Genomic DNA, 16,887 nt, shown 5'->3' with positions numbered 1-16,887 from the left:
CTTTCCCATATGTTATACTGTTCTTTTTCATGTTGCAGCTACCCATAATTTTGTGGGTTTAATTCTCTACTTTGCCTATTGGTTGGCTTTATTCTTAGCTATGAGTGAAATACTTGCTTTTAAAATTTTATGGTAATAAATAAGCCGTGTATTTATCTGAAATTAGTCCTTGTAGTTTGAGTCAGATCTCTTGAAACTTGCTGGTTTATATATAGCTGGAATGACAGCAAAAATATCCATCATCAAATTAAAAAGTATTTTCATATGTGGCTTATGTTGGTGAAAGTGAAGCGTACTGATTTCATACCTTTAGCATATACCTTTGTATTTTCAGAAATTCTGTTTGTGTGTTGTGCCTATGAGTAAATAAAGATTAAGGTGTCAAGATCAGGTTCTATGATATGCTGGTATCTGTAAGTGGACATCACCATACCAGGTTTCTGATGCTACCTAGCTAACATGTTCAAGTCTCATAAAAAGGCTGTCATTAATGTGTAAAAGTTGTTCACGCATTATTCCCAGACAGTTCTTGAATTGTTCAGATTGACAATGAGGGGATAAGTATAATAATTTCATTTTGACTGCCACTTCCCTATGAGATTACATGCTTTGCTAATTAGCTTATATGCAGAAGCATGTCCAATAGTCTCTAAAAAGTCCCAGTTATAACTTTGCTTCTTTGATCTCTATTCATCCTGACACAGCTTTGAATCTGCGGTCAGAGAAGTTATTATTTCTTTGTTGTAATAGTTTTCCTGATTTTAACATGAAATTTTAAAAACAGGTTGGGTTGTTTGAAAAATTTGAAATGCTCTGAGGTTTAAAATGTCTGTTGGTGGCTGAACATAAATCCTCCTTTACTTTCAGACAGTTTACCATATATGAATCAATTTGGAGAACTGGTAAATTGCAGTATCTATTTTTTATTACTTAAATAAATCAGCAGTTGCAAATAATTGCTCCTTCACATCAAATTATAATTTTAGATTTGCTATCAGAATAAAGATTGATTATTCTGGCTAACTTAACGGCTATAAATATTTTTTATAGCGCATGCTTAGTTCTCCAATGTATCTTTTGATGTATGTGAGAGAGGATGTTTCACAAAATATTTGGTACAAAAAATAAATTCATGTTTCTTAAAAGGGCAGTTCTAAAGAAAGAAACTCACCTATAAAAATTTCTAGGAATGTGGGAACATTTCAGGAACGCTCTCCCACCTTTATTTAGGGAAATTGGGCAGCGTTTCAATTCATTAGTATGTATCCATATCCCAGTCCACTCTAAAGTCTTTTACAAAATTCTTTCATTGAGTTTTGGTTAGTGTTGGCCTGTGAGTGTTATACAGAAATTCTGTATCCCAATATTAGTTTTGTACAGGATTACTGTTTATCTCTACCTATGACTTTCTCGGGGCTGGAATACTAGGTATTTATGAGATAAACATCCAAACCAAATAGCTTCCTATTTTAGGTATCTTTGTAGATAACTGAATAACTAAGCAGAAGATGAGATGTGAAAATAAAGCATATTTCAGCAGAATAGACTATTACTCAGATGTTAATGCCTGCATGCATATAGAGACAGACAGCAAGAGAACAAAAACTTCTGTTTTAATCTGATAGTTAACAGTTCAATATTGAGAAATATTGCTTGCCACCCTCCCTGCAGGAAAAAAATAATCTCAGATTAGATTTGGATGAAGATTATCTTCCCCTTAACAGCTCTGAAATTAATTTTATATGCAAACCTACTTTGACTGACAGTCTCTTGGCATTTATTCTTTACAGAAATTTGGTTTTCATGTGTGTTCAGTAGAAAAAAAAAAAAAAAACCAACTCAAAAGCAACATTTAAAGTAACTAAAGTAGCACCTACCAAGCCTGTCCATATGAGCCAAACATACAATCAGTTGTAAACCTTCAATTGGTAATGCAGGTTATGTTAGTATAATTCAGAGTTACTGCTTTCATGTAAATTTGACATTTACCTTCCTGCCATGTGAGTACTTTCCATACATGAAACCATTATTTGTCTGGTTTGCCTTCCATCGTCTTTACTGCTTTATTGAGAAAACTAACTCAACACACTCATGTAAGTCTTGAGCTTATCAGCCTCACTTTGAATATGTGTATCTTTAAAACTGTGCATATGAAATGGTATTGTACTTCCCTCTTTCAGGGATGAAGACCATATCTAAATATTTTATTATTAATTGTCTTTAGCTATATCGTTGTCTCCGAAGAAAGAATTTGCTGATCATGTTCATTCAGTGTATTGGCAGAGTTGTGTTTGAAGGCTCAAGAAATCCAGAGGTTTTTGCTGCTCCTTTAAGTAGGTCTGCAGAGGGATTTAATGAAATGGGTAATAATGAAGTGATATCAACATGCAAATGACAGACATCACCATGTGTCTTCCTAAGTCGACCATATACTGTGCTTAATCCCTGTTGCCTTGTGCCTGTACAATTTTGGGTTTGAATGACAACCATCTGCTTGACTCAGTGTGGACAGAACACAGTTGATACTGTTAAACTTTGGGGGAGCCATAGTGGTAGGAATATTTACCCAGCAGCTGAAGAGATCTTTTTCGTATATACTCACTGATTTTCACAGTCTCTTTGATATGCTGTTTAATGATCAGTTGGCTTTTATGGCATTTATACCAGAATCTTTCTGTATGGTCCTCCTGTTCCTTACCTCTTCCCACCCTCCCCAAAGGCTGATTTGTAGAGAAGCCTTCCTTCTGCCCTGCTTCTTAGACAGAACATGCAGCATTCATGGTTCAGATACTAAAATGCCTTCAAGTTCCAAAATCAAAAGTTTACCTCTAAGAATGCATCTTGGTTTCAATGCTACATGTCACGCCCATGTTTGCTTCTATGTGCTCACAAATCAGTACGAACACTCTAGTCATGAAATGTTTAATTTCTTAGCTGAAGGCTCTGTGCTTTAGAGACTGCTTCTCTTCCTCCTTAGTCTGACAAAGACCAAATAAGTTAATCTCTTGGGCTGACTCATGTTCTCTGTTACGAAGCCAGAAAGCAGAATAAATTAACCCTCACAAAACTCTCTGCTGGCACTAGACTGCTCCCCATTTGTGGGCAAGTTTGCCTATGGTTTAATCATGTAATGTGCAGTGCAGTCCTACTTTAAGAATAGAACTGCATACTTTTCTAAATGTGAATTGATCCTGAACTGAGTGGCATAACAAATTTCTGGGTTGAACAGTGTGTAGCTGATTGGAGATACCGTGTAATTTTTGGATTGACGAATGCTATTTGGCAGGATTTATCTGTATGAAATGAGTACAATTGTTGCTTCTTATTTATTAGTTAAGCTTGTATTTTGTTCATTAGCAGTGCCATGCAGCTACATCTCAAAAAAAAAATGAAAAGAGTTTTGTTTTTCCCTACTTTTTTCCCATTTATCTTTAGAGTTTGACACTGCCTGGCACAGAACTTGTACTATGCACTCTCCAGTGGCCTTTCAGAAAGGCTTTTCAGTCTTTGTTGACCCGTTTCCTGGATTAGTCTGGCTAAGTTATGGATTATTTTGTCTATTAAGCTTTTTCTTGTGTCCAGTAATTTAAGAATGGCATATTGGCATAATAATGAATTCAACTAGTTGAGATTCCAAATCTGTATTTATAACTCTTTACAAAAGTCTGAAGAAGTTAGTGATAATATTTTGATTTCATGCAATATAGAGGACAGTTAATAATTTGTCAGGTACACTTTGTGAAATCATGCTTAAATAAATACTTAAATTCTAGAACAACAGGAAGCAGGCAGAATGATACATTTGTTGATGTAGGATGTCAGATAACTTAGTACAAATTACAGATTCTTTAAATACTTGAAAACAGTGAAGGTCAGGAAGCCTCCATTCAAAATTTTCCAGCATATGTATAATATTTTACAGGATGTCTGTCTGACTGTAGATGGCAAAAGAGTAATCTGTAAAAATCAACTTGTTTGTTGTTTTTCGTGTTGTCTATTTATGCCCTGAGAAATGAGCATCGGATGTGGTGTGGAGTCCAAAGACCAGTGTACGGTTCAAGGTTAAGACAGACACGATTGTATCTTGTAGCATGAGGAAACTGGGCTCAGACTATTCTTCAGAAATGTTTGTTTTCAGTAAACAACATTCAAGGCTTGAAACAACACCTTAGTGGCTTGGTCAAATAATTTAATCAATGGTTTAAATGGTTTAAAAAAGGAAAGTAACCAAAAGTCTTATTATTTATGATTTGTTTGATTGTATGAGATGAAAATTTCCTTCACAGTCATTATATTGCTGATATTCCTGAAAACATATATCAAAGTACATGTGGAGCAATAATTTTGTGTTGAGGTAGTAGCTATCATCTTGAAAATAAGAGAATTTCAGATTAGACGTCTATATTGTACACTTGATTTTATTTATTTTATATTCTTCTGTATTGTATACAGATTATTTAAAAAAAAAAAAGAGAGAGAGAAGGAAAACAGCTGGTATCAAAGAAGCTGTCCGGGCTGTACAAGCTTTTCAGTCAGTGGAAGTGGTTAGTCTGGGTTTCACTGTCTAAGTGTGTTTCCAAACTGAGCAGCCTATTTTCAAGAATTGAGTCAATATCGGTGATTAGCTGCTCAGTGGAACAGCACTTCTATTATGCAAAAAAAGACTCAAAACAACCCCCCCACCCCCAAACTTCAGAATCTCTCCTTAGTTATAAATTTAATATTTCTCAGTCTGTGAAGCTTTCATTCAGGAAAGAAAAGGGTAAGAGCCAGTGAAGTTCTCACTTTAAACTGGCTTTTGGGAAAGATACCTAAAGAAATTACATTGGTTATTTCCTTTTTTTTATTGTATTGTTATTTCTTGTAAATTATTTAATTTTGTTTTCAAATGCAAGCACACAAGATTCCCAGTCTCTTTTTTTCTGTTTCTGTTGAAATGTGGCCGGTTTTGTTGAGGTGACTTTGGTTTTCATGCATTCAGAGCGCAGAAAATGGTCAAGAGAATTTAGAAATAACTTTTAGATGGAGATTCAATCCATTGAAAATTCCAGGTTCAGCTTGCAGTTAAGAACGTTTATAAAGTGATGTCGGTTACGTTAGGTAACTGTCTGACATTTCCCACACAGGTTTCTTGTAGGTGCTTGGATGTGGCCCAGCAGCACGGGCAGGGTGTGCAGCAGGTCTGGACCCTGCGCTTGCCGCTCTGCTGCCCTGCCGAGGGGTGGCCTTGTGCAGAGCTTTTAGGCAATGATAGATTGCACAGCGGTAGTGTACACAGTTTATAGCTGCTTTTAACTGCTTTTTCCAAGGACCTGCTAACTTGGACCTGTGCTGGGGAATTGCCAGACTGGAGAGACAATGCTTCCTATCCCTTCTGATATGTGAGCAGTTGGCCAGTGAGCTCTCCCTGCCCCTACCAGCCTGTCTTCTTGCTTTGGTGATGGCTTTCATTTGGCCCTGTTCACAGAATCACAGAGAAGGTTGGATATTTCCTGGTGTCCTTATTTTCTTTTCCCTGCCATTCCTTACAAGACCTGCTGATTTATGAGAGATGCGTTTAGATGCTCTCAGTTTTGGTCACTTCCATAAGTTCCGTGGATAAAGCAATGCTTTTGTCTCACTCAAAGCTGGGACTACATCTGGTGCATTCGTATCACAGCAAACATTTCAACTCCTCTTCCATCCCAGTTCAAGTGTAGTGAACACCTGAGAGACCAACTAGAGGCATGTAATGAAAACATGTTTGCAGTAAATATTCTTCTGCGTGACATCAAGTTTATACGTGGGAGGTACTTGCTAAAAATAGTGATCTTAAAAATCAAATTATAGTGATGCTAATTAAGCTACAGTGAGAAATGTCTTTGTGGATTACAAACTGAAGTTTTATCTGTGGCCACTAATATGCAGCAAAACCAGACTAATTTCCCTAGTGAAACTATAAAAGCTTCACAAACTTTTATCATCTGCTTAATAGTTCAAATTCAAATTCTTCTTTTTAGAAGGCCAGTGTTCAAATACTATGAAGTACTTGCAGGTGTCCTCCTTATACATAAGCAAAATCTTGATTTCCTCTTCATTCATGTATTTTCTTAGTAAAAATTTTTGCATTTTCAAGTGCTCAGTTACCATGTACTATTGAGAATTGTATATTGTTTTGATATCTGATGAGGAAGCCTATATTCAGAAGAGATTTCAAGTGAAAAATGCTGATACTGGATGAGTTTTAGGACTAAGATATTCTTCCTAGTCTCTTCAACCATTATAATCCACAGCAGGATAATATATAGCTAGAAAAAAGGACTCTTTTTTTACACAGCTTGATTTTAATTGAGTACTTTCATTAAAGGAATGTTTTAATTCTTTGTAAAACAGTTTAAAGTCAGTAACATCCAGAAAATATTTTAGAGCAGTTACCTGTCAGTCTAGTCAGTTTTAAAATGTGAGGAATAGAAAACCATCTGTTTCAAGAATTTGAAGTTATAGATATTTTGATCACAAGAGAGGTTATTTTAGAGAATTTAGTTGTAACAAATGATGTGATTATTTGTGACTTTTTAAGGTACTATTTTCCTCAGTAACACCTGCCAGAACATTACAGGTTTATAGAGGATTGTTCAAGGATTTTTGTATCTGATTATAGGAAAAAAGTGTCAGATGTTTAAAAAAATATATCCCTAAGTGTCTTAAGATATGGTGTAGAAAGCCCACTTAGCTTGAAAACAAAAACTTAGTTTAAAACAAAAAAGCATACTCCAAAGCAATCTTTAAAATCTTCTGGGAAAAGGAACAAGGGCAGTTTTGCATAAAAAGGGCAGTTCAAGTTTTTTCATTTCTTACAGAGATTTTTTTTTAAACGGGCAGCAGTTTCTAACTTTGGGTTCGAATATATACGTACCCTCATACATACACAAAAAAGGACAGCATTTCAAGTTAGCTTCTAACCATTCACTCATGAATGCTATTTCATTCACATTATTAAACTAGTTCAATTTTTTTTAACCCTATCCTTATGTTGTCTATTACAAAGCAGTTTGTTGTATGGCAGGACAATATTAATTATGCCACTGAAAAGAATAGCAAATATTTGCGACAGTCACTCACTCAGCAATATAACAAAGCCTTCTGTCCTTGAGTCCTCTCAAGTCTGCCTTTGATTTCATGTCTCTCTAAGATTCTTGGAGAGTGGAGTTTGAAAGCACAAGCTATTATGTTATTGATTTGTTCATCGTAAGAATTAAGTCTTTTTCTTAACAACCCTCTCCAAGTCCTTGTCCCTTTGTATGTAGGAACCAAGCTCCACTCCAGCAAAGCAAATTTTCATGCAACATCATAGAAAAAAAGATTTGTCAAAACAAATAAAAAAATAATTTTAAGTAATAAAAATTACTTAAGCAAAACAAAGTGTTAATTTTCATATGAATATAGTGGCTCTCCACAGTCACACTTCTTATTGGGTGGATTATTGTAAGATAAGCAGTAGCTTTGTAAAGGTAATACAGGCTGTCTTACTGATAACACTAGCTATGTCCTCAGGGAAACATCATACATTCCAGCATATTTCAGGAAATTTCATAAATTTCAGCATATCTCACATATCTCAGACATGTCTGCTTCTCAGGATGGGACTTTGTTTTAAAGGAAATGTATTTTTGGTTTTCCCTGAAAGCACATGGCTTTGTCTCCTAGGTAAATTATATTGTCTTTAAAAAAAACCCATAATCTGATTCATGAGTCTTACCCTAAATCTAGTGGGGCTTGTTTAAACAGTCAGCTCTTCTTTAACATATCCTTCTAATGACATGTACACTCTTACTGCCCTTTTTTAACCTTGTGACTCCTAGAATGCTCTCCGTGGATAAAGTATGAATGTATCTACTAGGAAGTCTTTGCAATTTTCTTTTGAGCTTGTCAGTATGATGGTTTGGTTTTTTTTTTCTCCCTATGGAGATGCATAAAGGTTTAGAAGTTAAGCTTGGATCAGTGACCAGAATTGAATTCTAGGTACACAGAAGGCTATGCAGAAGATACATGTAATACTGTTTGAAGTCACTACTAAGCATTGCTGGGATTTGTGCTGAGGAGAGGAAATCCTTAAAAGTGGTATTTGAAAGAGATGTGTAATACAATATGTTTGATATGTAAAAATACGTTCAGATAGTATTTTAGCAACCTGAAAAATAGCAAGGAGGTTGCACTAGTTAAATAAAAGGTAGAAAAACTTGGGGTTTGGCAATTTATGCATTTATCATATGCTTTTTGAAAACTTCAGAAAATAATACATTTTAATGGAATTTTGATTCTTCCTTTGACACGTTATTACAGGGTGGGGTTTTGTTTTGGTTTTTTTTAAGGAATTCAAAATGTACTCAGCTTATTCTGTGCCGTGCTTACAGAAAACAAGGTTCTCTTTCACTCAGCAAGTTTTCAGAGGCTCAGTGATGCCTGTAGGGCTCTGGAGTCTTTGATGTTTCCCCTCAAATACAGGTGAGTTGAGTTTTGATTCTTTGAACTCTTTGACTAATTTTATAATTAATTTTGTAACTTATTTTACATTGTCCTTAACAAAAGGAGTTGTTCTATGTTTGTTCAAATAAGCAAAAGTTTTCATGATCATCTATACAAGTCCTAGTCTGTACACATCATTAGTAAAAACCTGATTGCATCTTAACAGTGGAAACAATTAAAGGAGAAACATCCTACCTACAAATACAGTAGAAACCCTACTCGCAACATCAATTGAATGGTAAAACTTGACAGTGATGATCCATGAGTAAATGCATGGAAAAGATATGGGGGAGATCTGATGACAGCCTGTCAATAAGTAAGAGGAGGTACATGGCAGGAGAACAAAGAGATTGGGGGCACAAACCGAAATGGGGAAATGAAAGGTTTCTGACTGTATGTGGGGAGAACATGTTTTATTATGGGGATAACTAAACATTGGAACAGAGACCCTATAGAACTTCAATCCCTGTAGATTGTCAGGACTCAGCTGGTCAGAGCTCAGGACAACTTGATCTGGATTCAGTCTTGACCCTGCTTTGAGCAGCAGGTTGGACTAAATGATCTGCTGAGGCCCTTTACAACCTGAAAGGTTCAGTGATTCTAAGATAACAGCTACATTAGTTTGTATCATGGGTTTAAGTCACTGACAAATGTCTACCAAAGAATGAATTTAAATGAACAAATTGATCCTCATCTCATTCCATCATTTTGAAGTGAAAAACTTAATGTCTAGCTATTTGGGGTTTTTTCATGAAGAAGATATCTAATTCTGATTCATCCGTTTCAAAAGATGCTTGTATTTTAATAGCATGCTTTTATTTAAAATATTTCAGATATTTGGTTCACTGTAACATAGAATAAGAGGAAAGTGAGTTTTGGAATACGTTTCTTCATGCTAAAATAGTCATGAATGTAAATTTTTAATAACTATAAATTGTTGAAATGCATTGATCAATTTAGATCCAGATTTTCATGTTGCTTTGAAAACAGCAATTTTTTTAAAAAATTGTCAAGTCAAGTAAACAGTATCTGAAATACAGTGTACTGTAAATAATGTTTAGTTGTCATTTCAATATCAAAGCGAAAGATTTAATTTAAAGATTTCTTATTAATGATATTCTACAAAAGGCTGAATTGTAGGTGTCTGGACAAAAAGTAGCCATGTTTTTAAAATGTAGGTATTCTCTGTAACTTTAGTATCCCTAGTTACCTAAAAGTTGTGGACAAATATAATGTACATATAAATGTTACAAATATAAATAGACTCCTGTTATTTTGTGCAATGCTCTTGTTTACAATAAATTTTAGACACTATAGTATAATAATGTTCTGCACTTTACATGACAGATGTTCTTTTAAGAGCATGGAACCTTATAAAGAAGTATTTAATTAATACTTTCATCTTTTGTGTTTTTAAAATACAGGTATTTTTAGTAAATTTAACATATAGGAGGAAGATTTGGGGTTTTTAAAGAAAAAAGCTACCCTATGTGAAAGGATAGTCAGAAGTTTTTATTTTATTTATTCTTTTCACAGTTATCCCTATATTCCAATTCTTCCTGCACAGCTATTAGAAGTTCTCAGCTCACCAACTCCTTTCATAATTGGCGTACATTCTGTCTTTCGCAATGACATTCATGAGCTTGTAAGTATGTCTACCCAGTATACTCATAGTGTCATTTGTGATGCTTAGTTGCAGAGATCTTCTGTGCTTCAGAGATGTTTATTTGAACAATTCATACATGTTTAAAATATTATTGTAGAAGGCAGGCAAGGTAATCAGGAGGAAAAAAAAAGAAAAAACATCAATTCTTTTGTAGATACATTGAGACTATAGAGGAGGGAGTTACTTGATTCTAGTGCAGGATGAGGATGAATGGATCCTTTTCCAGCTTTGTCATGGATTTGAACAATTCACTTAGGATTTTTTTAAATAAATCCTCTATTATTTTATTCTATGCTTACTTTTTAAGCATGTGCTTGGAGAAACTGAACCAGGGTACAGAGATGCCTAGAAACATGTAATTTTACTTATAGTTGTCCTCGCTGTGTCCTTTTGCAAAGAGCCTAATAGATATCTCAAATCTCTGAACGCAGACCTGGAACCTCCAGAAACAGGAGTCACTTAAGAAAGTTTGGCGTAGTTTCACATTATTTGGTTTACATGTATTTTTCATGGCTAGGTTCAGTAATATGAAGTATTTGGAGTATTTCGTTTATCAAAAACACTCTATACATTAAAGTTAGTACTGTGTTAATTTGTTTATTTTAACTTATGTGCAGGTCATGAAATTTGAACTGTTATGTTTTTAAACTAAGCTCACAGTATGCGCTACCGATAATGTCTTTGTTTGTCCCTTACAGTTAGATGTAATCATAGCAGACCTGGATGGAGGCACAATTAAAATTCCTGAATGTATTCATCTTTCTCAGCTACCAGAGCCACTGCTACATCAGACTCAAATGGCGCTTTCTCTAGTACGTTTTGGTACAAACCCCATTTTCTACCCTCTCACCTATTTTTAAGGAATGAAAAATGAGTTTCAGTATTAAATCGCTTTCAAAGACACTGGAAATGTGAGATTTAAAAATACAATTCATGCCAACATTCCTTTTTTTAGAAGAATTTATTATCTGAAGTTAGAGTTAATATCATCAGTAATTTACTACTAAAACATTTTTTCACTATGCAACAGGTAGGTAGTGATTTTTCCTTCCTACTAATGTTTTTTTAATAAGAGTTCAACCTCAGTATTTTAGCAGCATTGTTACTATTCAGTTTAGTGTCTCTTCTGTGTCTATAAATTCATTTAAACCGTACATTGTTTTGAAGTTTAACAAATGAATAGCCAATAAGTCGTAAAGTTTATTTGTATGATGCCCCTGTATCAGTATTCAAGAATGATTGATTCTGCATTGGGGAATCGGTAAAAAAAGTAGTTCGGTTTGTCTTTTTGCTATCATTGTCATACGTTAGAAATCACCTTATTTGGAGGCTTCTGAACAAACCTTCTTATCTTAAAGAAAAGTTTTCTCTCTGTTAATCTGTTTCAGATGAATCAACTCTAAAATCCCTAACTGTATTAACTAGTCTTGTTCACTGTAATAGGAATTTTTGATAACTACCTCACTTACAGAAACCTGAAGCTGAGAAGTTAATCCCACCTTTATTTCCATTCAGTCTCCATAATTTAACTCAATCTATTATTTGAGGTACTTACTATCAGAATATTAATTTGAGAAAGAAGGAAAAAAAGTAATTTACCCTTTCCTCAGCAAAATGAGGGGAAAAATACTTTGTTTAAAAAATTCTCTAGGTTTTGCATCCTGATTTGGAAACAGCAGATTATGCATTCCCTCCCCCACGAACAGCTTTATCTCACTCAAAAATGCTGGTAAGATTTCTGTGTTACATCTGACTTAAAGTAGAAAACTGTTGAAATTTTAGACTAACTTTCTTTTAAGAATTTCTTCTTTGTGTTTTCTTTTCCATATTCATATTCTTTATAGTAGTATTGGTGGAGCAAAGAAATGCCATTGGACTTTGCATTCTGCCCTCTAGTAGTATTCCAATGGATTAGAAGTTTTTATAAACATATTTGTATTAACATGGAAGCACCTTATTTTCTTTTAATATTACTGTCTATTGAGTTAAATCTGTGCCTCCTCTGTTTTGTAGACCAGTAAAGCTGTACAATTTTACATGAGTGGACAAACTGATGTTTTTGTGTGTTTGTGTAAATGTTAAAATTAAATTCTCTTATAGACAACTCCCTGCCCTGCCCCCCTGCCCCCACCAAAAAGTTTCAGAAACATTAAAAATGTCATTCAAGGTCTAGATTTTTAGAGTAAATATGAGTAAAGCTACGAGTGGTGGCTGTGTCAGCAAAACATAAATCACAATAATAATAATTATAATTATTGTGTAAGTATGCTTGAACAGATTCGGAAAGGAGTTATATGGGTTTCAACCATACCTGGTTAAATGGCTTTAATGAACCTCAGCCTGAATGAAACTATATGTAATTGTCCATACTAAAAAAAAGTCTGTAGACAGTTTTCTACTAAAATCTACTTAATTTAAATTAAAAGTAGTTGTGAAGCTATGATAACTTAACAACTTGATAAAGCTGCCAAAGTGTCTAGAGTTGAACTTGAGTTGGTAGTCCAAATTAAAATCCAAAAGCCAACTCAATTTAAGAATGCACATTGGTGTTTTTGTGTAGCTGTATTTGAAAACTTAAAACTCTTAAGTGGTACAATATATTTGTTGTTCTTATTTATTGCTTTAAGATTTATTTTTTTTCATTGCTGAAGACAGGAAACGTCATCCAGATTTCATTTAAACTAATAAGAGTTCAACTAAGATATCAGTTTGAATAGTGAATTTATAAATTATTATAATTTTGTATCAGAATAAGGATTTTGTTAAATCTGAAAGAAACGAGCATGTTTTCAAGTAGTCCAAAAAGTCAGTGTACAAATGCACCTGTTAAAATCCTAGAGAGCAGCCTGGGCACAAAGAAAATGAGAATATTTCTCAGTAAAATAAGCCCTTACAAAATTAAGATAAAAATAGAACAACATCAGTCATGTTCCAGTGAAATCTAAACAGATATCTAGAAAAATATTCCAATAGGACAGCTTTATAGAATCTTATATATAGCTAAACTTTTTTTTTTTTAAATTGTTATAAGCTTTAACTTATTTAGGTTGTATTTACTTGTTGATTAGCTGATCAGCTGTTTACCTGATTAGTTAATCTGATGGTCTTTGCTGCTTGTAACTTTTAGAGTTTGTTTTAAAAGTCCTCTGAGACATCGTAGAACCTGAGTTCATAAACCAATTTTTAGGACCTCAGGTTTTAGACATGACTGCAGTCTGAGTAGGTACCTGAGCTAAGATAAATTCACATGGGTGACATTCACAGGATTTGTTCACAGTCTTTAGTTGCATCTGGGCCAGCTGAAGATGTCACTGCCCCAAGCCTGCCCCCAGCCGTTCACAGCATTTCCATTAGGCCATCAGTTTTTATGTAAGCACTGCCTTACTCATTTAAATCAAAATAAACCAGGACTTTAAAGATCTACTATTTTAAACTTTTTAAACTAACCTTGGCTTATTTTGGCTGCCGTGGATTGGCAAGTGAAGACATGAGTTGGAGGAGTCCTAGACAAGTAGCTGAGCAAACTCAGCACGGTCTCCTCAGGCGGCAGAGCCCCCGTGGGTGGCTGCAGCGGGGCCGGTGCTGCTCTGGGCCTGCTTCCCCCAGCAGCAGCGATCCAGCTGCGGCTCCATGGGGCCCTGCCCACTCCCATGGCGCTGCTTGTGTGGTGCTACAGTCACACTTGGTTTGGGGAATAAATCCAGGCTAAAATGCCCTCTTTCCTTTATTAGTATCACTTTTTTCTCATGGCAGTTCCTTCATGTGGTTCGTTACACAGCCACCCTAACAGTTACCCTTGCGTTGCCCAAAGCCTCTCGTGCAGGCATGGGAGAGAACGGGTGAATGTCCTAAATCTGTCATTGCCATCTGCGGGCAGGGCAGTGAAACTGTAGCCTCATATAAGATAACTTCCTACGTGAACAAATATTTCCACTTTTGTGCTACACTGCTGCATAGTTTGATGAATTTGTAGGTGTTTCTCAGATAGCTTTGTATAAAGTGCAGAAAAGTTTAGAATACAAAAATGTTTTTACAGCATATTCAATTGCTGCTTACAGGATAAAGAAGTGCGAGCAATCTTCCTTAGGCTATTTGCACAACTTTTCCAAGGATACCGGTCATGTCTTCAGCTGATCAGAATTCATGCTGAACCAGTAATTCATTTCCATAAGGTAAAAGAGAAGCAGTTATATATATTTAGTATTCATTTGTGTCATGTTATTCCCATGAGCTTGCCTCTTGAACAAGTTTTAAAGTTTAAAATAAAATAATTTACACGTGGTAAGCATATCATTTTGACATAGAACTACATAAATGCAGTTTAGTGGAACTAATTATAGGGGCAGTGATGAAACGTGAAACGAAGTTAACATTGAAATTTAATGCAAAAAAACATTTGAGGAATCAGGGAATTCTGAAAACATACGTATGTGGTTAGAATACAATACTTTAAAGTACTAGTTTTCTATTTTGTTATTTGTGAGAATTATAAAATGTGTGCATCAGACTTCCTGTTACATCATTCCTGATTTTAGGTATAAAAAGATACTAGGCAATATAAAATATTTAATTAGAAAGTACCACACATTACTATAACTTGGTAAAAATGTTTAACTGCTAGTACATAAATAGTTGGTTGTAGGTAAAATACATGCATTTTTTTTCTATCTTTGTTACAGGCAGCCTTCTTGGGGCAGCGAGGCTTAATTGAAAATGACTTTCTAACCAAAGTTCTCAATGGAATGGCATTTGCTGGTTTTGTGTCAGAGAGGGGTCCTCCTTTCAGAGCCTGTGATCTTTTTGATGAGGTGAAAACTGTTCCTGTATTCTGAACTAAATTAAAATATACCAATGACATTTCAGCATGTGAAAAACTATTGAAATGCTTCCAAATCCTCACTGTTTACTATATAACGTTTATACTAAACTTCTCAATTCTCATTTTCTACTAAGCATACATTTTGAGCTTACTTTCATAAAATAGGCCCTGCTCATATGTATTAAGTTAAACAGTTGTATAAATCATGGTACTGCTGTTCCTATTGTCAGGTTTGGAACTTCATAATGCATCACATGTGCTAGTACAGAAGTATTTTGAGTAATTTAATTATATTCTTAGACACATTGAAAAAGTAATTGACAAATATTAAATTAAATACATACCCAACAATATAAACTGGGAGAAACATTTTTTTCTTTTAAAAAGCACTGCCATATTTGTATTGTACTGGCTTTTACTTGAGTGTAGAGTACAAAGAGAGTTTGGTATTAATTCTGCATTGTAATAGAATATATGAGAAATATGGATTATGGTATTAGAAATGGTAAAGGAATGTTTTAGGTACATAAGACTTTCTCTTTTAGGTAGGACTATAAAATCTGGTAATAGAAGCTCTATAAGAAAGGGAAAATGTCTCATGTTCCAGAGCAACATGACATTGTATGTTTTTCAGTGTTTGGTTTTCTTTGCTCAGTTTCAATTTAAGATTAACATTTCATCATTTAAATAGGAAAGAAATTATTTTTAGTTGAATTATAAATATATTTATACTTTTTTCTTTTTTTTTTTTAAGTTGGTAGCCTTTGAAGTCGAAAGAATTAAAGCTGAGGAAGGTAATCCACCAAAAATGATAAAGCATGTTAGAGAACTTGCAGAACAGCTCTTCAAAAATGTAAGTTTACTATACCTGCTGCACTTTTAGAGTTGAGATAGTAACATTGAAAATCCGTATTTCTGACTTTGATCCAGTATCTGAAAATGGAAATGACTGCTTGTGGTCATCATCTGTATTATGACGAAAGACTTTAGAACATTAAATGACAGCAATTTTGTATATATGAAGGAAGTTTAATATACAAATACTGATTTACCTATTAACTACTGTTACATAGCATTCTATTCTCTTAGTGTCTATTCACATAATGTTTGTAAACTGTTATTTTCTCTGCTGCAACCTGTCCATGCCAAATATCTCTCCTTTCTTGCCTCTCAACAATCATCCATATGAAAACTGTACCTCCTGTTTGGCATAATGTATACTTTTGGCAGATCTTTCCTGCTGTGCCAACCCAGTCCCCACGGTCTGTGTGCTCAGCAAACACTATTTCATTTCTTACAGCTTGTTTCTTGGATTCTTCAGGTTTCTTAGAATACCATTTCCAGTTTCATTCTTGCCTTCCTATCATGCATTTATGTTACATGGTGCTTTTGTAAAATTGCTTACCATGCCATTAGCTGGTTTTTTGGATTTTCTCTGTTTCTTTCAGGTTTTTTTGTTTTTTCTTTCTTTGGCAGCTGATCTCCCTCTTCCTCACACTTCCTGTGGATGTTCAGGCTCTGTGGAGCAGTATCTATTACACAGTCAGTTAACACCTTTATCACCCTTTCTTTTCGATATCCCACTTTCACAAAACTATGATTTACATCTACACTTCTATAAAAAACCCACAAGAATTACAAAGTGCTGCTGAGTTCCAGGGTGTTTGGAGTTTTTCTGGGGGGTTGTGTGTGTGTCTTTTTTTTTTTTTCCCCAAAATGAATTGCCTTTAAGGATTTCGTCACTGTCAATGCAATCTTTGTTTAGGGTAAAATTAGTATCTTTTCTATAGGAAATCCAAAATTTTCCAACCAGTGCATTCAGCAATCTTTTGTGTCAGTAGATTTTGAATGGAAAAATACATCTGTGTATTTCAAGTGAATGGAATGTGTGAATAAT

The 16,887-nt window shown here is 34.6% G+C and overlaps 1 protein-coding gene across 7 annotated transcripts in view; it reads left to right on the top strand.

Moving 5' to 3' along the window:
• SBF2 (SET binding factor 2) overlaps window positions 1-16,887 on the top strand; it is a 302,250-nt gene that overhangs the window by 175,696 nt on the left and 109,667 nt on the right. For all 7 annotated transcript variants that reach the window (XM_074884270.1, XM_074884274.1, XM_074884273.1 and 4 more), the window contains 7 exons: window positions 8,352-8,484; window positions 10,042-10,150; window positions 10,870-10,983; window positions 11,823-11,900; window positions 14,230-14,343; window positions 14,851-14,979; window positions 15,745-15,843. In XM_074884270.1, the coding sequence (XP_074740371.1) occupies window positions 8,352-8,484; window positions 10,042-10,150; window positions 10,870-10,983; window positions 11,823-11,900; window positions 14,230-14,343; window positions 14,851-14,979; window positions 15,745-15,843 (776 nt within the window). The remainder of the gene's footprint in view (window positions 1-8,351; window positions 8,485-10,041; window positions 10,151-10,869; window positions 10,984-11,822; window positions 11,901-14,229; window positions 14,344-14,850; window positions 14,980-15,744; window positions 15,844-16,887) is intronic.

The sequence above is a fragment of the Strix uralensis genome, chromosome 15, assembly GCF_047716275.1.
Source record: "Strix uralensis isolate ZFMK-TIS-50842 chromosome 15, bStrUra1, whole genome shotgun sequence".
Classification (NCBI taxonomy): Eukaryota; Metazoa; Chordata; class Aves; order Strigiformes; family Strigidae; genus Strix; species Strix uralensis.
This window is presented reverse-complemented; position numbering and strand designations above follow the sequence as displayed.